General features: G+C 49.4%; 2 protein-coding genes across 2 annotated transcripts in view; one reads left to right on the top strand and one right to left on the bottom strand.

Moving 5' to 3' along the window:
* LOC140388613 (monoglyceride lipase-like) overlaps positions 1–21482 on the top strand; it is a 160807-nt gene that overhangs the window by 10406 nt on the left and 128919 nt on the right. The gene's annotated exons all lie outside the window — the stretch shown is intronic.
* kbtbd12 (kelch repeat and BTB (POZ) domain containing 12) overlaps positions 466–21482 on the bottom strand; it is a 49735-nt gene continuing 28718 nt past the window's right edge. The window contains exons 3-5 of the mRNA XM_072473052.1: positions 19947–20097; positions 2432–2629; positions 466–1370 (exon numbers count right to left, since the gene is read on the bottom strand). Of these exons, the coding sequence (XP_072329153.1) occupies positions 1201–1370; positions 2432–2629; positions 19947–20097 (519 nt within the window). The 3' untranslated portion in view covers positions 466–1200. The remainder of the gene's footprint in view (positions 1371–2431; positions 2630–19946; positions 20098–21482) is intronic.

Genomic DNA, 21482 nt, shown 5'->3' with positions numbered 1-21482 from the left:
GGACTTTGTTCCATTTCGTTGATTCGAGCTCTTTGAGTGAAAGTTCCTAACTCCACTGGTAATCATCACCGGGCCATAAAACATGATATGGAGGCTCTGGCGATGGCTCGAAGAAGAAAGACAAGGATGGTGCCAGAATGTGTGGGTATATTCAACAAAGGATTAACAGGCTGGTCTCTTTCATTTCCAAGAGAATGCTGAGGGGTGATCTAATAGAGGTCTTTAAAATGGTGGAAGCTTTTGATTAAGTGGATACAGGGAGAATGGTTCCATATGAAGAGAGAAACATAACTAGAAGCCGTCAATATAAAATAGTCGCCAGGAAAATCCATTAGGGAATTCAGAATAATCTTTAGGCATGACGAGCCGAGCATGTTATTACAATCCTGGACCAGACTCCAACATTTGCTAGGATACTAGGAAAGGATATTTCACCCCAGCAGTGACTCCACACACAAATAGGGATATGGTATATTAAAATAAACTTTATTATTAACACGGTATTAAACCACTGTAACACCACAGAAATATAGCCAACAATTTACAGTTAGAACATAGAACAATACAGCGCAGTACAGGCCCTTCGGCCCACGATGTTGCACCGAAACAAAAGCCATCTAACCTACACTATGCCATTATCATCCATATGTTTATCCAATAAACTTTTAAATGCCCTCAATGTTGGCGAGTTCACTACTGTAATAGAGTTAAACAATGCTTAACAATGAAATGAAACACTTCAACTCCTAACTGATACCTTCTTTATCTCCAATCAAGCAAAACCCATCACAGGTCAAAACCCACTTTGAAATAAAGTTACCAAACACAGGATTAGTTGCCAACCCCTGGATAAAGAATTCCATCAAAAGACTGCTTGGCGAGGGAGACAGATCCTGTCAGATTAATGCTGAATCCCTGACTGCTTTCTGCAGGAACTGTTGTTCAGCTCACAGCTTCCGGCTCAAAAACAGACCTGGCCCCTCCCATTACTACATCATTTTTTTTTAACCCACTCAAATACCGTGATCTGCCTACTTAAGTTCAAGCGCAATGGGTTGAATTCTCTGCCAGCGGGATTGTCCATTCCACTGGCAGCGCACTCCCACCGCTGGGTTTCCTGGCGGCTTCGGGTGGCTACAACTGACCAGCGGCGGGAACGGAGAATCCCACTGCCAACAACGGCGCCGACTCTTCCTTCCCTCACTGGTCCACCAGGTCGGGCGGTGGTGGAATCAGGTCTCTCGAGTTGAGCCTTGCGACCAGGCAGACATCATAGCTGTCGTGCATGAGGACATCGCGGGCCACTACATTCCACACATTCTCCCAAGGATCCAGTTCCAAGATGTCTTTGATGATGACTTCATGTCGATCTAAGCAGAGGAAGATAATGAAATACAATGGCTGTACAATAACAAAAGGCAGTCTCACAAGTTAGGCACTTGTTTTCAGATATTCTATTGGGTGTGACTATCATAGTCATTACTGTAAGCATTCTGAACCTCTTCCAGTTAAGGAAGTGCCTGCATTGTCCAATATCTATTCGTACAATAGCACAGCTCAAGACTCTCAGTAATTATCTGTGAAAAAATTATCTGTGTTTTTTTTATACAGACTTCACTATTTCCATGTTTTCCTGGTCTTATACCTTCCATTCCTTCCTAAAACAGGGCTAATCCAAATCTCTGCTCCCATATCCCAAATTGTCCTGTTTACCCATCAACCCCAGTGCTCGTGATCCCATGTTACTCCTGGTCCACCAATGCCGTTGATTTTAAAATTCTTTCTTTCACAATCAAATCCCTCCATGGGCAGCGCGGTAGCACAGTGGTTATCACTGTTGCTTCACAGTGCCAGAGACCCAAGTTCAATTCCCGGCTTGGGTCACTGTCAGTGCGGAGTCTGCACGTTCTCCCCGTGTCTGCGTGGGTTTCCTCCGGGTGCTCCGGTTTCCTCCCACAAGTCACCCTTGTTAGTTGAATTGGACATTCTGAATCCTCCCTCAGTGTACCCGAACAGGCGCCAGAGTGTGGCGACAAGGGGATTTTCACAGTAACTACATTGCAGTGTTAATGTAAGCCTACATGTGATAATAATAAAGATTATTATGGTCATCGTCCTTCCCTCTCAAAGCTCTTCCAGCCCCACAATTATCCAAAATCTCTGAGCTCCCCCAATTCTGGCCCCTCATCCCAATTTTAACCTCCCAAACCATTGGTGGCCATGGCTTCAGTCTAAGCCCATGCTCCAGAATCCCCTCACTAAACATCTCTGCCTCTCTCTCTGTGGCTTTAAGACTGCTATTTCAAACCAGCCTTTTTGATCAAACTGTTTGGCACCTGTCCTGAAGTCTGTGCCTCTGATTCGGTCTCAGTTTTTCTATCTGATCAGATCAGTGTCAGACAAACAAATATTTCATTGAACCTCTCTGTACCTGCACCACGAAATGCCCCGCAGACATACAGCCTGCCGTCCACCGCCCCGGCGTTGGTGGAGTTGGTTCGAAGTGACAGAATTGGCATCGGCAATGGTGGCCCATTCCTCCAGAAATCTCCATCTGGGTTGTAGATCTCTACAGCATCCAAACATCTTCTGGCCTGGCCCCGGTCAACACCACAGCAGCCTATGCCACCTGAAATTAAAAATTATAAATGACATCAATTAAGTTGAATCATAGTACAGCTCAGAAGGAGACCATTCTGCCCATTGATTCTGTGTCAGCTCTTTCAAAGAGCAATTCACATAGGGACAAATATTCTGGTCTGCGGATTGTCGGAGGTCGGATGTACGACTGAAGATGCGCGTTAGGAAGTGCCAATGCGCAGACGTGTGTGGGAACTTCCTGGGCAGTTTCAACTTCTGATGGTCAGTTCCCCTGCTCCAAGGGACCCTCTGCGAATGTCTCAGACCCCCCCTCCCCCCCCCCCCCACGACCCACCCATAAGATCCCCCCAACACACCATCAGAGCCCCCATCAGATTTCCAAAGGAGACTCCCATTAAAGAGCCCCAATCAGACCTCCGATAAAGACCCCCGATCAGATCCCCAACAAAGACACCTCTTCAGACCCCCAACAGAGACCCCACCAGGCCCCTAACAGAGATCTCCAACAGACACGCCTCATCAGACCAACAGAGATCTCCCTCATGTCTCCCCATTAGACCATCACAGCAGACCCCAACAGAGACCTTCATCAGAGACCCCCAACAGAGGCCCCAGCGGAGACCCCCATCAGACCCCCAACAGAGACTACTCTCAGACTCCCCTATCAGACCCCAGGAGAGACCCCCCATCAGACCCCCCATCAGACCCAATCATAGACCCCCCCCTGTCAGAGACCCCCTCATCAGAATCACCCATCAGCCCCCCCCCCCCTTTCCAGTGTGGGCAGCACGGTAGCACAGTGGTTAACACTGTTGCTTCACAGTTCCAGGGTTCCAGGTTCGATTCCCGACTTGGGTCACTGTCCGTGCGGAGTCTGCACGTTCTTCCCGTGTCTGCGTGGGTTTCCTCCGGGTGCTCCGGTTTCCTCCCACAAGTCCCGAAAGATGTGCTGTTAGGTGAATTGGACATTCTTAATTCTCCCTCTGTGTTCCACGAACAGGAGCGGGAATGTGGCGACTAGGGGCTTTTCACAGTAACTTCATTGCAGTGTTAATGTAAGCCTACTTGTGACAATAAAAATTATTATTATTATCATCAGAAACACCTGTCTGAAAGCTGAAGAATGGTCCAGGCAGTGCAGTGGATTTCCACCCACCCTTTCTTAACATCTGCTGCCTCAGACAGAAGTGTTTAAAGCAGCAACTATTCCAAGTGTCAGAGGCTCCCTCCAAAGCCCAGTACACTTCAAAAGGTTTGAAATCCCTTGACAACCTTTGAAATTCAGATCTTCCATTCAATTTCACACAGCAATATATTACATTAGCTGTGCAAAACTAAGGAACATTCCACCATTACAACCATTACATCTGTGGGAATGGCTGACACACCCATTCAGAGAATACATGTCGATTATACTGGTTCACTGGAGGGTCGCATGTCCTCAGTGATTGTGGACACGCACTCGAAATGGTTAGAAGTCGACAACGATTGAGCAGACCATTGAAAAACTGGACAAAATATTCACTAGATTTGGCACACCGGAACAGATTGTCAGAGATAATGGTACGCAGTTTATTTCAAAGCGGTTTGAGGATTATTTGAAAGGGAACAGTGTGCGCCATATCAAGTCAGCTCCATATCATCCAGCAACGAACGGATTGGCCAAATGTTTAGTGCAATCATTAAAGTATTCTGTCAAAGCATCTAAGGATCAGGAGATGTTATTAAGAGTGAACAAATTTCTAATATCTTACCCTAACAGTGTACACGCCACCTCGCAAGGTTCACCGTCAATGCTCTTGATTAAGAGGAAGCTATGAACACAGTTTGATTTGTTAACCCCACCTGATACTATTGACAAACAATAACAACGATCAGAAATTGCCAGGAGGGAGCAAAACTCTAAAAGATGAGTATTCCACCAGGGGGAGAGAGTGTGAGCGAGGAGTTACCCCACCATCGGGAAATGGGTACCTGCTATGAAACTTGACATGAACAGGTCCAGGCAGTGGGCGATCGAGAGGGTTATCTGACCGGACTGTCTGCCCCTCTCCCGCGGTTTAATGCGCGGCCGGGTGTCCCTGGAGAGGGAGCATGTGGTGCCCACGGACACTCTCGAGGCCTCCCGTGCTTGGTGGGCACCGCAGGGTTGGGTTGTTTTATTGACCCTTGTTTTCACACGTTGATTTGACGTTTTAAGTTTCCGTTTCTCTTTTGTTATTTTTGGGCTGTGCTCCTACTAATTTGTCTCTTGGTTCATTTCTGTTCATCGATTCAGCTGTGATGCCCAATAACATCGTGTGGGACCTTGCCATATGCAAATTGGCTGCTGTGTTTCCCACATTGCAAAAGTGACTCCACTTCAAAAAGTCTTCATTGACTGTAAATCCTGGGATGTTCTCCCTTACGACACTGTGGGAGTCCCTACCAGGGCCCGGGAGGGGAGGGTGCAGACACTGCCTAAAACCGGGGCCAGGCCTCGGGTTTCAAATAGAGTTTCAGATCATCTAGACTGAGCAGCCACGGCCACTGGTGAAAAAAAAAAATCAGAAATGAAGAGTTGCAATTTTTTTAAGCCGGTCTGTTTCACTGAGTTGCTGTGCTGCTGCTGATGAACTTCGGGTGGCCGCGTGGGTCCAATTTGTTCTTGAAAAGCCGCTGGAAAAGTGAAGCTTCCCGAAGGTGAACAGCAGTACAGTGACTGTCAGGAGAGAGCTATAACTTGAAAAATGGCAAGTGAAATCCCTGCAATTTTAGGACCAATTGGATTCTGTGCGTGTGTGTGTGTGCGTGTGCGTGGATAGACAGCGTGGAGGGGAGGTAGAGGGAGAGGGTTTGGGGGAGTTTGGGATTGGGGTTAAGGGGAGGTTGGGGAGAGGCGGGATAGGAGGTTGGGGGTTGGTAGGGAGCTTTGGAGGGGGGAGTTTGGAGGGAGGTGGAGAGGGGTGTGGGTGGGGATTTGGGGGGTGGGAGGGAAGATTAGGGGGTGTTGGGGAGGAAGGTTCGAGTGCAGCAGAGGGGTGTTTGGGGGGAGTTTGGAGTGGGGGTTAAGAGTATTGGGAGGTTGGAGGGGAGGTGGGGGATGGTGGGGGTTGGGGGGAGTTTAAAGGGAACAATGCGGGAGGTTGGGGGTGATGGTGAGTGCGCATTGTGGGAAGGTTAGAGCGGGACTTGGCAGGGGAAGGTTAGCCGTAGAGTTTTATTGTTTTGTAAATGTAATGATTTCCTTATAACCACTTTCCTAATATCAGTCGATTGCTCTGTGATTAATTATTCTTAGAGAATCTGTCTACTGCATATAATGAAAGATGAACACCTACATTTATACAGAACCTTTCACAATATCCCAAATCACTTTACAGCCAATTAAGTACTTTTGAGTTGTAGTCACTGGTATCACAGAGGCAATGTTATCAAATGGCAGAGCAAGTTCAAGAGGCTGATGGGACTATTCCTGCTTGTTTGTGTGTCATTCTGGGATGGATAAGATGAATGGGCTAGATGATCTTTGTTATCCATAATTATCTTGAGAACAGAGGGTGGAATGGTGGTTGGAGTTCGGTTTATTTTGTTGCTATTGGAAGTTCACTGTCAGCAGGCTTTGTGGGTGAGATTAGCAGGACTGGAGTGTGTGAGGGGCTCACGGTGGATCAGTGACCTAGTTTATACTGTACATGATTCTCAAGAGTCTTTTCCATTGTCTTCAATCATGTCCTTTTCTTTATTGACCTAGTACCTCACTCTAGCTTGGTGCTTAAGATGAGTTTTTCAAGGTATTGAAATATTGTGATAAAGTTGTGTTGCATTGTCGATATTGAAAATATGTTGCAGCAATCAGCAGAGTCTTCAGACTTATTGATCGAGAAAACAATTGTGAACCATTCAGCCTTTGTCCTCTGGTCCCTTAAAAGCTTTGTTGCACGGAGACACCTGAGGGCTTCAATACTTCCACTGACAGTGAAGCCCTATGTTCTTCAATCATTCTTCTTTGTTGCTCAGGAATCATTTGATCTTTCTAACCTATGAGATTACTGATAAAATGGAAAAATATCAGTCATATTTGTGGGGGGGGGGGGGTGGTGGTCAAAGTAGGAGGGGGGGGGAAGGTATCAGGGGCATGGAAACAGGAGCAACACCAGGACCCGTGATTTATCACCCTAGCCTGTACACCACATAGATTGCAGTGATTCAAGAAGGCAGCTCATCACCACCTTCCCGAGGGCAATTAGGGTTGGTTCATAAATGCTGGCCTAGCTAGAGATGCCCACATCCCGTGAATTAATTTTAAAAAGTGCTTTTCGATGTCTTGACGTCACGAAAGATGCTATATAAATGCAAGTCTTTTTTTTCTTTGAACCAGCTCTCAACTTGAAGTTCTAAATTGAGTTTGGGAAGGCGCTAGGGAATAGAATAAATCAATATTTTACAAAAAGAACAAAGAAATGTACAGCACAGGAACAGGCCCTTCGGCCCTCCAAGCCCGTGCCGACCATGCTGCCCGACTAAACTACAATCTTCTACACTTCCTGGGTCCGTATCCTTCTATTCCCATCCTATTCATGTATTTGTCAAGATGCCCCTTAAATGTCACTATCGTCCCTGCTTCCACCACCTCCTCCGGCAGCGAGTTCCAGGCACCCACTACCCTCTGCGTAAAAAAACAATTTCCCTCCCTCATCCACCCCAGTGTCCCTGAATCTAATTAGCCGGGTACAAGATGGACTAAAAGCAATTGTGACAGCTTAAATGATATTGGTATTTGGCAGCTCATGTTAGTGTGATCGCTCTGTCATGTCACATCACACACAGATTGTGTGCTCTCTGCCACTTTGGCAGGCATGATCAATTGAATATTCACTCGCATTAACCAGCTTAATTCAATCTTCTGGCAAAGCTGGGCTGGTCAGATTTAACTCGCAGTTTGTATGCTGACAGACAACTGTTGGGCTCCTGAAATCTCTGCAGCCTTTTCTCCATTGCTTCAGTTTTATGCTAATCTGAACAGCAGGGGGGAACTTGGCCAGTTTCTGTTGAATTGAACAGTTTGCTCCTCATGTTCAGTTTCTAATTGCAGAGCCCCGGGAGGGAAACGGCGTCCTCATTGCTCAGTAGGGTGGGGATTCCTGCATCAGGGAACATAGGAAGTGGAGGACCAGAATGGATAAAAGTCTTTTGGCCCATTTAAGCACAGCCATTTCATATTCTCCCATCACGGCAGCACAGTGGAAAGCACTGTTGCTTCACAGCTCCAGGGTCCCAGGTTCGATTCCCGCCTTGTCACTGTCTGTGCGGAGTCTGCGCGTTCTCTCCGTGTCTGCTCCGGGTGCTCCGGTTTCCTCCCACAAGCTCCGAAAGACGTGCTGGTTGGATGAATTGGACATTCTGAGTTCTCCCTCCGTGTACCCGAACAGGCGCCGGAATGTGGCGACTAGGGGATTTTCACAGTAACTTCATTGCAGTGTTACTGTAAGCCTACTTGTGATACTAATAAAGATGATGATTATGATTAATGAGACAAGCTTTATAGTCCAGATTTTAAATAATTAATTAATTAAACTTAAATTCTACTAGCTGCCTTGATGGGATTTGAACCCATCTCCATAAAGGATTAGCTTGGGCCATTATGTTAGTAGTCCAGTGACAGTATCACTGATGTGTTCTGTGACATAGCCATTGTATTGATGTACACAGAACATATAGTTGTTTAACTATAAAGATTATTTATTAACAAAGATAACTAATGAATTATAATACAGACAATGGCTACTAAAACAAATTCAGTGAATTCTCCTGGAGCTACTCTAAGTGCGACTGACTTCTTGTACAACTTACTACCAACTGGTGAGTGCCCCGAGTCACGTGATGGATCTCTAACGCCACCAGCTGGTTGGAGGTCACATTACTACCTATACGCAGAACTGTGCAAAGCCTTTTCACCACAGCCACCTTCTTCCATGAGCTCAGTGGCTGTGAAGTGCTTTTGTATATCATGCGTGTATCAAGGTATTATCTAAATTCTTACATCCAGAATCCAGGGCCTGTATCAGACACAAAGCACTACATGTTAAAGTTGCAATCCTGTCACAATGAAGTGCTTGCTCTAGTCGTATGTGAGGGCAGCTGTTACTAACTGAGGAAAGGTTAGGGCATTATTCCGATGTGTATATAAGAACTGGTTTCCACATTTGGGGTGGGGGAGGGGGGTGCAGATGAGGCGGGGAAGGGATTCTGTACCCGTGATCTCTGTGTTTTGTGAATAAACCTATAAAAAGGGAAGTCTGGTTCCCCATTTCTCCTTTATTCCGTGAATGAATAGGAAATTATAACACCACACACCCTTAAAATCATGTCTTAGTTTTCCCTCCTTGGTCTCGCTATGTTTACCTTCTCCAAGCCCATGTCCTTGTAACCAAACACCGCTTCCTACTCCACACTGCTCAGTAGCTCCGCTCCCCACAAACACTTGGATAATCGTGTTCTAAACCTCTTCGTGCTGTCATTTCTCTTCTGTCTTTCAAAAGCAACCACAGAGAGTGGTTCGCTCTGCACTCTCACAGCAACAGGGACCCGGGTTCAATTCTGGCCTTGGGTGACTGTGTGGAGTTTTCACTTTCGCTCCATGGGTTTCCTCCAGGTGCGGCCCACAGTCCAAAGCTGTGCAGGGTAGGTGGATTGGCCATGCTAAATTGCCCCTTAGTGTCCAGGTTTGTGCAGGGTAGGTGGATTGGCCATGCTAAATTGCCCCTTAGTGTCCAGGGATGTGCAGGGTAGGTGGGTTGGCCACGCTAAATTGCCCTCTAGTGTCCAAAGATGTGCAGGTTAGGTGGGGTTACGGGGCAGGGAAGTGGGTCTAGGAGGGTCGGTGCAGACTCGGTGGGCTGAATGGCCTCCTTCTGCACTGTAGAGATTCTATGATTCTAAGCTACACTCTGTGGAAGAGATTTCCTGATGTTAATGACTCTGCCAAGATAAGTTATGTGTGCGATGATCGAGAAAGCTGCTGGAATTTTGCAAACGTTCAGTGGATTCACTAACTTCCCTCTGGGGTTGAAACCTTGTTTTCATTCATTCCAGGGATGTGGTTAGGCCGGCATTCATTGTCCATCCATAATTACCCTTGAAAAGGTGGTGGTGAGCTGCCTTCTTAAACCGCTGCAGTCCATGTGGCGTAGGTCCACCCACAGAGGGAGCTCCAGGATTTTGCCCCAGTGACAGTGAAGGAACGGCGATATATTTCCAAGTCGGGAAGGTGTGTGGCTAAGAGGGGAACCTCCAGGTGGTGGGGGTCCCATGCGACTGCTGTCTGTACCTGTTTGGTCTGCATGTGACTGCAAAAGGCTGAGTACTGGTGGGCAATAGAAATTTTCAAGACTGAGATTGATGGACTTTTCTGTTAGACGTGGATATCCGGGGATGTGAAGCAATGTTGGGAAAATTAAGCTGCGATTTCGATCCACCATGATTTAACTCTATGGTCAAACAGATTTGGGGGGCTGAATGCACCATTGGTCCCAATGTTAACACCTGGTATGACTGGTGCATTGTATCAGCACTATGTATGATGTACAGGATGCATTGCAGCAACATAATAATAATCGCTCAGTGTCACAAGTAGGCTTCAAATGAAGTTACTGTGAAAAGCCCCTAGTCGCCACATTCCGGCGCCTGTTCGGGGAGGCTGTTACGGGAATTGAACCGTGCTGTTGGCCTGCCTTGGTCTGCTTTAAAAGCCAGCGATTTAGCCCAGTGTGCTAAACCAGCCCCTAAAAGTGCTCATCCACGTCCCTTTTAAAGGTTGGGGCTTCCTGTCTCCCTCCCAGGCAGCGCCTTCCACTCCCATCACACTCTGGGTGAAAAAATATTTCCTGAAATCCCCCCTTAAACCTCCTGCCCCTCACCTTCAAATTGTGCCCCCCTCATTATTCACCCTTCAACCAAGAGGAACAGCTGCTTCCTATCCACCCTCTCCATACCCTCTTAATCTTATCCACCTCAATCAGGTCCCCTCTCAGCCTTCTCTGCTCCAAGGAAAACAACGCAAACTTATCCAGCCTCTCTTCATAGCTCAAATACCTCCGTTCCAGGCAACACCCGAGTTAATCTGCTCTGCCCCCTCGCCAGTGCAATCATTTCCTTCCTATAGTGAGGCAACTAGAACAGCACACAGTACTCCAGCTGTGGCCTCACCAGCATTTTGTACAGCTCCAAACTGCTCTTATAATCTCACATTACCTCCCCGCTCCTATAATCTATGCCATAACTGAAAGCCAAGTGTCCGTTTGCCTTGTTTTTAAAAAAATTTAGAGTACCCAATTCATTTTTTCCAATGCAGGGACAATTTAGCGTGGCCAATCCACCTACCCTGCGCATCTTTGGGTTGTGGGGGTGAAACCCACGCAAACATGGGGAGAATGTGCAAACTCCACACGGACAGTGACCCAGGGCCAGGATCGAACCTGGGACCTCGGCGTGGTGAGGTAACAGTGCTAACCAATGCACCACCATGCTCCCCCCCGTATGCCTTCTTAACTGCTCTATTAACCAGTCCTATCACCTTCATGGGTCTGTGGACAAGCACCCAGGATCCCTCTGTTCCTCTGAGCTTCCGAGTGTCCTGCCATTCATTGCGTACTCCCTTGTCCTGTTATTCCTTCCAAAGTGTGAATCACCTCACAATTTTCAGGGTTAAATTCCATCTGCCACTTGATCTGCCCATCTGATCATCCCCGTCTATATCTTATTCACATAGATAGAGTCATAGATGTTTACAGTGTGGAAACAGGCCCTTCGGCCCAGCTTGTCCATGCCGCCCAGTTTCTATCACTAAGCTAGTCCCACTTGCCCACATTTGGCCCATATCCCTCTATACCCACCCTGCCCATGTAACTGTCTAACTGCTTTTTAAAGGAAAAAATTGTACCCGCCTCTACCACTGTCTCTGGCATCCCGTTCCAGACACTCACCACCCTCTATGTGAAGAAATTTCCCCTCTGGTCTCTTTTGTATCTCTCTCCTCTCACCTTAAACCTATGGCCTCTAGTTCTAGACTCCCCTACCTTTGAGGAAAGATGTTGGCTATCTACCTTATCAATGCTCCTCATTATTTTATAGACATCTATAAGTTCACCCCTAAGCCTCCTACGCTCCAGGGAAAAAAGTCCCAGCCTATCCAGCCTCTCCTTATAACTCAGACCATCAAATCCCGGTAGCATCCTCGTAAATCTCTTCTGCACTCTTTCTAGTTTAACAATATCCTTCCTGTAATAGGGTGACCAGAACTGAACACAGTATTCCATGTGTGGTCTTACCAATGTCTTGTACAACTTCAACAAGACGCCCCAACTCCTGTATTCAATATTCTGACCAATAAAATCGAGCATGCTGAATGCCTTCTTCACCACCCTGTCCACCTGCAACTCCACCTTCAAGGAGCTCTGAACCTATATTCCTAGATCTTCCTGCAAGCTAAGACCTTCTTCCTCACTATTAACCACCCGGCCAATCTTCGTGTCATCCGCAAACTTATTTATCATCCACCCCCCCCCCCCACATTCTCATGTGTATCGTTTATGTATATCACAAACAATAATGGACCCAGCACTGATCCCTGTGGTACCCCACTGGACACTGGCCTCCAGTCACATGATCAGCCTTCTACCACCACCTTCTGTCGTTACCCTGGATCCCATGTGCTTTTATCTTCTTCATCAGTCTCCCATGTGGGACCTTGTCAATGCTGATATCCATACAAAATACATCAACTGCACTAGCCTCATCTAAACACCTGGGGCAAAATTCTCCCCCAACGGCGCGATGTCCGCCGACTGGCGCCAAAAACGGCGCCAATCAGACGGGCATCGCGCCGCCCCAAAGGTGCGGAATGCTTCTCCAAGCCCATGTCCTTGTAACATTGAGGGGCTAGGCCGACGCCGGAGGGATTTCCGCCCCGCCAGCTGGCGGAAATGGCGTTTGTTGCCCCGCCAGCTGGCGCGGAAATGCGGCGCATGCGCGGGAGCGTCAGCGGCCGCTGACAGTTTCCCGCGCATGCGCAGTGGGGAGAGTCACTTCCTCCTCCGCCATGGTGGAGGCCGTGGCGGAGGCGGAAGGGAAAGAGTGCCCCCACGGCACAGGCCCGCCCGCGGATCGGTGGGCCCCGATCGCGGGCCAGGCCACCGTGGGGGCACCCCCCCGGGGTCAGATCGCCCCCCCCAGGACCCCGGAGCCCGCCCACGCCGCCTGGTCCCGCCGGTAAATACCAGCTTTGATTTACGCCGGCGGGACAGGCAATTTCTGGGCAGTACTTCGGCCCATCCGGGCCGGAGAATTGAGCGGGGGGTCCCGCGAACCGGCGCGGCCCAATTCCCGCCCCCACCCGATCTCCGGTACCGGAGACTTCGGCGGGAGCGGGATTCACGACGGCCAACGGCCATTCTCTGACCCGGCGGGGGGTCGGAGAATGACGCCCAAGATCACCACCTCGTAAATTTCAATCAAATTTCATTGAACATAATCAAAGTCACTTCAGCAACTTTGCTGTCCCTTCTGAACTTGACTCCGAGAAACACAAGAGCAGCAATATTGAGGGATTACCATCACCTTTGCGTCCCTGCTGTCCTGATTTACACAGTAAGAAGTCTTACAACACCAAGTTAAAGTCCAACAGGTTTGTTTTGAATCACTTGCTTTCGGAGAACTGCTCCTTCCTCAGGTGAATGAAGCGCTCCGAAAGCTAGTGATATCGAAACAAACCTGTTGGACTTTAACCTGGGGCGTTATTCTCCGACCCCCCCGCCGGGTTGGAGAATCGCCGGGGGCTGCCGTGAATTCCGCCCCCGCCGGTTGCCGAAGTCTCCGGTACCGGATATTCGGCGGGGGCGGGAATCGGGCCGCGCCGGTTGGCGGGCCCCCCCGCTGGATTCTCCGGCCCGAATGGGCCGAAGTCCCGCCGATAAATTGCCTGTCCCGCCGGCGTGGATTAAACCACCTTTTGAACGGTGGGACATGGCGGTGTGGGCGGGCTCCGGGGTCCTGGGGGGGCGCGGGGCGATCTGACCCCGGGGCGGGCCTGTGCCGTGGGGGCACTCTTTCCCTTCCGCCTCCGCCACGGTCTCCACCACGGCGGAGGCGGAAGAGACTCCCTCTACTGCGCATGCGCGGGAAACTGTCAGCCGCCCCGATATGTCATTTCCGCGCCAGCTGGCGGGGCAACAAAGGCCGTTTCCGCCAGCTGGCGGGGTGGAAATCCCTCCGGCGTCGGCCTAGCCCCTCAATGTTGGGGCTCGGCCCCCAAAGATGCGGAGCATTCCGCACCTTTGGGGCGGTGCGATGCCCGTCTGATTGGCGCCGTTTTGAGCGCCAGCCGGCGGACATCGCGCCGTTTGGGGAGAATTTTGTCCCTGGTGTTGTAAGACTTCTTACTGTGCTCACCCCAGTCCAACGCTGGCATCTCCACATCCTGATTTACATATTTAACCTTTTTGAAAAAAACTCATTAACAGGATATGGATGCCACTGGCAAGGGTGGGGTGGGAGGGGGGGGGGGCGGGGAAGGAGACAGAGAATGAGAGCGAGAGAGAGAGAGGAAGAGAGAGTGGAGAGTGGTGAACCACCTTTTAAATGGCTTCCTTGGTCATTTCAGACTCAATGGAACCAACTGCAACCCAGCCTAGATAAGGACGGCCGGTTTTCTTCCCTAAAGGACGTTAGTGAACCTGGTGGATTTTTTGTGCCACATTTATTTATTTAATAGATTAAGTTCAAATTTCTGAGCTGCTGTGGTGGGATTTGAACCTCAAATATCCAGAGCATTAGTCCAGGCTCCTGGATTCCAAGCCATCATAGCTACTGCAATAGAGGCACAAGACCCACCACCACGATCTTCTCATACAATCTGTGTACCCTCGCCAGTATCATACAGTCTCTTTCACTCACTCACTCACTCACTTTCTCTCACACACGTGGCCCAGTTGACCGTGGGTAAGCAGCCAAAAACGGGATTTGGGCGAGCGGGATCTCAGTTTGAGAACTTCCCTACCCCCCACCGTTAACATAATCACCTATCATATTTTAACATATTATTAAAGGGCTTGACTGTGTCGTGTCCAACCATGGCTCCTCCTCCCGTCCTGATGACATGACATCATGCCGCGTGACTCACTACTGGTTTTCAACAGCAAGAAACAGTCGCCATGACCGCGCTGGGGGCGCAGAGGTGGTTGTAGGTCTCCAGGGGTTGAGGGAAAAGGCTGAGCATTGCCCCTTTGGCAGCGGCAAGAGGGAACTGCAAATGGGGCACATTCAGGGGACACGTGCAGAGGAATGCGGCAGGGTGGAGGGGTACTTGTTGTCTGCCAGGGGGTCCTAGGCTCTGATCTCCATAGTGTGGGGGGTCTTCTGATCTCCTTGAGGGGGAGGGGTGCCCCAGTGTCCGTGAAGTCGGCGAGTTTCACACAGCTTTACTCACCACATCCAGCACTCTTCAATCTGGGAAAACTGCACCCATTTAATCTCCCACCCACACACACACACCCACACACACACCCACACACACACACCCACACCCACACACACCCCCACACCCCCACACACACCCCCACACACACACCCACACACACACACATACACACCCACACACACACCCACACACACACACCCACACACACACCCCCACACACCCCCACACACACCCTCACACACACACACACACCCACACACACACCCACCCCCCCCCCCCACACACCCCCTCCCACACCCACACACACCCACCCACCCCCCCACACACACCCACACACACACACACACACACACCCACACACCCCCACCCCCACACACACACCCACACACACACCCACACACACCCACACCCACACACACACCCACCCCCCCCACACACACCCCCACACCCACACCCACACACACCCCCACACACACACCCACCCACACACCCACACACACACACACACACACACACACACCCACACACACCCCCACACACACCCCCCCCACACACACCCCCCCCACACACACCCCACACACACACCCCACACACACACCCCACACACACACCCCCACACACCCCCCCAAACACCCCCACCCCCACACACACACCCACACACACACCCACACACCCCCCCCACCCCCCCCACACACACCCACACCCACACACCCACACACACCCACACACACACCCACCCACCCACACACACACCCACACACACACCCACACTCACACATATACACACTCACACACACACCCACACTTACTCACACACGCCCACACACACGCCCCCACACCCACACCCACACACACACACCCACACTCACTCACACACACACACACACACACACCCACACATTCACACACACACACACACTCACACCCAGACACACACACCCACGCCCACTCACACACACCCACACACACTCACCCACACATATACACTCACACACACCCACGCACATACATATACACACACACACACTCACACCCACGCACATACATATACACACACTCACACACACACATATACACACTCACACACACCCACGCCCATGCACATACATACACACACACACATATATACACACACACACGCACACACACATATCCACCCACACCCACACACATACATATACACACACACTCACACACCCACACCTACACACTCACACATATGCACACTCACACACACCCACGCACATACATATACACACACACATATATCCACCCACACCCACACACATACATATACACACACACTCGCACACCCACACCTACACACACTCACACACCCACACATACACCCACGCACATACATATACACACACACACCCACGCACATACATATACACACACACACACTCACACACACCCACACCCACGCACATACATATACACACACACACGTGTACAGACACACTCATGCTCGCACACACATATACTCACGCAAACACTATCATACACAGTCATACACACACACACTCACACAAAGTTAGGATTAAATCCACCAACTCCTATTCTGAGACCAGTGTCCTACCAGCTGAGCTAATGCATTTGATCAACAATCAAGATATTAGGGTGGCACAATTGCACAGTGGTTAGCACTGCTGCCTCACAAGCGACAGGGACCTGGGTTCGATTCCGACATCAGGCGACTATCTGTGCGGAGTCTGCACATTCTCCTCGTGTCGCAGTGGGTTTCCTCTGGGTGCTCCACTTGGATTGGCCATGATAAAATTGCCCTGAAGTGTCCAAAAGTTTAGGTGGAGTTATGGGGAAAGGGCGGGTGATTGGGCTTAGGTAAGGTGGTCTTTCGCAGTGTCAGTGAAGACTCGATGGGCCGAATGGCCTCCTTCTGCACTGCAGGGATTCTATCAGCTTGTTATTCTGGATGGCCCAACAGCTTGTCTTATACAGTATTATACTGTATGTACAACAGGCCATTCGCCCAACCAGTCTATGCCAGTGATTATCCCCCACATGAGGGTCACTGTCTGTGCGGAGCCTGCATGTTCTCCCCGTGTCTGCGTGGGTTTCCTCCGGGTGCTCCAGTTTCCTCCCACATGTCCCGAAAGGTGTGCTTGTTAGGTGAATTGGACATTCTGAATTCTCCCCCTGTGAACAGGCGCCGGAGTGTGGCGACTAGGGGATTTTCACAGTAACTTCACTGCAGTGTTAATGTAAGCCTACTTGTGACAATAAAGATTATAAATTATATAAAGTGGAAACATCATCTCCCCGTTATACTCTATCATCATCTTGAAGACCTAAAACAGGCCTCTGTCTTCTCTCTGTTCAATCTTTCCCGATAACGCTCAGTTCCGGTGTAATTCTGTTTAAATGTTTCCTTGAACTTTCTCCAGTGCCTCTGTAGAGTTTTTATACCGGAACTTGTCTTGTGGTTCTGATGTTGAGCAGATGTTTTTACAGTCTGGAATTTCAGTGTTTAAGAAATCATGATTAAAAATACATCTTTAACAAATAAAGTACAGACTCTGTGTACAATTAACCCCCTTCTCCAACTTCTGTTTATTCTTTCGGAACTCCATAAAATGCAGATGATCGTACCCAGAATCATCTGACTGTGGGACAGTGCTAACAACAGTTCATTTTGTGTCTCCTGGGTATTAAAATAATGCCCCATGATTCGCCGCTCCCGACTGATGTCACAGAGGACAGTTCTGTTCTTGACAGCTGCATTCAACTCCACTGTACTTGACTGTGGTTTTTTTTCTTTCCCAGGACACTAAGCAAGTTTGTGAAGGAATCAAAGTAAGAAAGGCTTTGATTGTTCAATAAATGCCAAGGCAATTGAGATACATTTGGACAACCTCCAAAAGCGAGGTCCCTGTTACAAGCAATGTACTTTAATCTGTAGTGGGAACCGCTACAAATGCATTTAGGCATTTCGTCAAGTGGGAACTGTACAGATTAACACAGTTGTTGAACTCTCCAGGGATGTGGTGAAAGTTTAATTGAATACTCATCAAAGCATGTCGCACCCCCGTTAGAATGCTTTCGCTTCATAAAAAGGCTTAATTGTTTAATGGGTGACCTTTCTTTCATCTCCAGCTTCCAACTTATCCTCGCGTCAACAACCTTTATTTGCGCCTTTCGCTGTTTCGCCCCCCCCCCTTTCCTTGTTTCTCACCATTCCAGAGGCCTTCCCCCCACCCCCATTCTACACACTCTCCTGATAAGCTCACTGTGGTGTATCACCATCTCCGATGCCAACTCATTTGGCCTCAGCACCCCAAAACAATGGATTTTGCCTTCCGTCCCTTCTGCAATATTTTTCCGCCACTCTTGGCTCAGTGAGTATATTCTCGAGGCAGAGGCCGTGGGTTCAAGATCCACTCCACAGACTTTTTGTTATAAATTTAGAGTACCCAAATAATTTTTTCCAATTAAGGGGCAATTTAGCGTGGCCAATCCACCTACCCTACACATCTTTGGGTTGTGGGGGCGAAACCCACGCAAACACGTGGAGAATGTGCAAACTCCACACGGACAGTGACCCAGAGCCGGGATCGAACCTGGGACCTCGGCGCCATGAGGCAGCAGTGCTAACTGTTGTGTTATGCTTCTTCATGTAGCATAGGCTGCTTCCTTGGTGTATACACTGACAAAGGAAGGTTCAGACTTGGAGATAGATTTAACACATTTATTGAACAGTAAACAATTCTCCTACTTGAGTTTGACTCTCCTGCAAATCTTGCTATAGTAACTCAGTCTAACTAACCAGTCTGCTCTAAGCCATGTGGTGGGTGTGATGCTTCTTGATCTGCCCCTGTCCTCTCTAAGTGTCACCTGTGGAAAGAGAAAGACAAGGGGCATCATTCTCCGACCCCCCAGCGGGTCGGAGAATGGCCGTTGGCCGCCGTGAATCCCGCCCCCTCCGGTTGCCGAAGTCTCCAGTACCGGAGATTGGGCGGGGGCGGGAATCGGGCTGCGCCGGTTGGCGGGCCCCCCCGCTCAATTCTCCGGCCCGGATGGGCCGAAGTCCCGCCCAAGAAATCTTGGGGAAATGTAATTTAAAATGTCGGGAGAAGCAGCTTTCCGGGGGTTGGGGGGGGGGGGGAGTAGCAGCTTTCCGGGGGTTGGGGGGGGGGGGGGGTAAGTGTTATGTTGTTGTTTTTTTAGGTGGTCTGTGAAGACAAGAGCCGTTGGGGGAAATATCTATTTTTTGCACTATGTTAATGTTTAACGTTTATTGTTCTTTTTCTGTTTTTGTTATAAAATTTTACAAATACCTCAATAAAAATATTTTAATTAAAAAAAAAATGCTTCAAGCATTTTATCAAATACTCAATTTTCTTTCAGGCTAACGTCATAAAATTCACCACACAAGCTTCTGAGGTGCCAAGTTCTATCCCAGACAGCCATTTAGAGTTATTAGACATTGGCTTATCTACTTGCATAGGTGTAGAGGCAATATATACAAATAAAGTAAAGTCGCCACAGTCCCAGAGGACCATAGGTTGCTTTTCCCTTTGAGTGGTGATTTAACCGGAGGATCACCACAGAATTATACAAATGTAATTCCTATCGAAACCCAACTGGTTACACTAACACTTCCTTCAGTGAAGGGAAGCCTCCATCTCTACTCTACCCATCTGGGCCAAAAGGTGACTCCAGTCCTACAATACGTTGTTAACTCTGAATGGCTGCAGGGAAGCCAGGGGTGGGTTACAAATGTCGCCTTGCTAGTGCAATAAGCATCCCAAAATTACATTTGGAAAAAAAAACAATGCCTGACCACTCAAGACGACTGTTTGAATGTTTGCTGTGTCAAGGATGGAAATTCCATTGATACCCAATCCCAACCCACCTTCCAGTTCCTTACCCAAGACATAAATCTCATTGTTAAGAACAGCTGTGCTGAAACGATACTTGGAGAATTCCATGGGGCCACGTTCTGTCCATTTATCTCTGCCTGGGTCATACTGGAACATTCTGTTACTGAGTCTATCAGGTTCGTCATCGGGAAGATCCGTCTGCAGAACAAAAACAGCACAGCCGGAAAAAGAGGTCAAAGGGAGCGATTTTCCCAGGAATGTAACCAATTGATCAAACCGGACACTAATGCTGATAAATGCATGCAAGGACAACTGATAGAAAATGCATTAATTCATGCCGATTAATAATGGTGAAAACAGGGCAGCACGGTGGCGCAGTGGTTAGCATTGCTGCCTACGGCGCTGAGGACCCGGGTTCGAATCCCGGCCCTGGGTCACTGTCCGTGTGGAGTTTGCACATTCTCCCCGTGTCGGCGTGGGTTGGCCCACGATCGGGGCCTACTTATCGGCAGGAACGCTGGTTCCGTGGGGATCTAATTGGCTCCGCCAATTTGCCTGGGGGCCGGCACGGAGAAGGGAACCCCCGCGCATGCGCAGAATCACGCCAACCGGTCCATGCATGCGCAAACCCGCGCGGGCCGTTCCGTGCCAGCTGGAGCTGCGGGGACCACTCCGGCGCCAACCTATCCCCCTAGGAAGGGGAGAATTCCTCACGTTTGGGGGCCGTTGACACCGGAGTCGTTGCTGCCGATTTTCACGCCGGAATAGCCCCATTATTAGAGAATCCCGCCCATGGTCTCCCTCCCTCAGTATGAACGTACAAACCTATGAATTGGGAGTAGGAGTAGGCCACTCAGCCCCTCAAGCCTCCTGCACCATTCAATAAGATCATGGCTGGTCTGATTGTGGCCTAGCCTCCATTTTCCTGTCTGCCTTCCGAAACCCTCAACTTCCTCATTAATCAAGAATCTGTCTGACTCAGCCTTAAAAATCTTCAATGCCCCTGCCCCTGCCCCTGCCTGCCCTACCCTCTGGGAAGAGTTTGCCAAGACTCACAACTGTATGAGAGAAACAAAATTCTACTCATTTCCATCTTACATGGGCGATCATTTATTTTTAAACTGTTCCCCTGGTTCTGATCTCTCCCACAAGCAGAGACATTCACCCTCTCAGGTCCCCGTCAGGGTCTTATATGTTTCAAAATGATCACTTCTCAATCTTCTAAACTCCAATGGATACAGGCCCAGCCTGCTCAGCATTTCCTCAAACCCTTCCCCCAAAGGACTCAGTCGAGTGAACGTTGCCTGAACTAAACTTCTCACTGTGCAATCATGTATTTTCTTCAATAAGGAGACCAAGACTGTGCACAGATTAGGAAGATCCAGGGCGGGATTCTCCAATCCCGCAGCAGAGTGTCCACGGCGTAGTAAACGCCGTCGTAGTCGTGCCGCTGCCATGACTAATTCTGGCCCCTACAGGGGGCCAGCACGGCACTGGAGCGGTTTGCGCCGCTCCAGCTGCCGATCCCGGTGCGAACTGTGCGCCGCGGGATCCGCGCATGCGCAGTGGCCTCCTTCAACGCG

The sequence above is a fragment of the Scyliorhinus torazame genome, chromosome 13 (assembly GCF_047496885.1).
Source record: "Scyliorhinus torazame isolate Kashiwa2021f chromosome 13, sScyTor2.1, whole genome shotgun sequence".
NCBI classification, from domain to species: Eukaryota; Metazoa; Chordata; class Chondrichthyes; order Carcharhiniformes; family Scyliorhinidae; genus Scyliorhinus; species Scyliorhinus torazame.
This window is presented reverse-complemented; position numbering and strand designations above follow the sequence as displayed.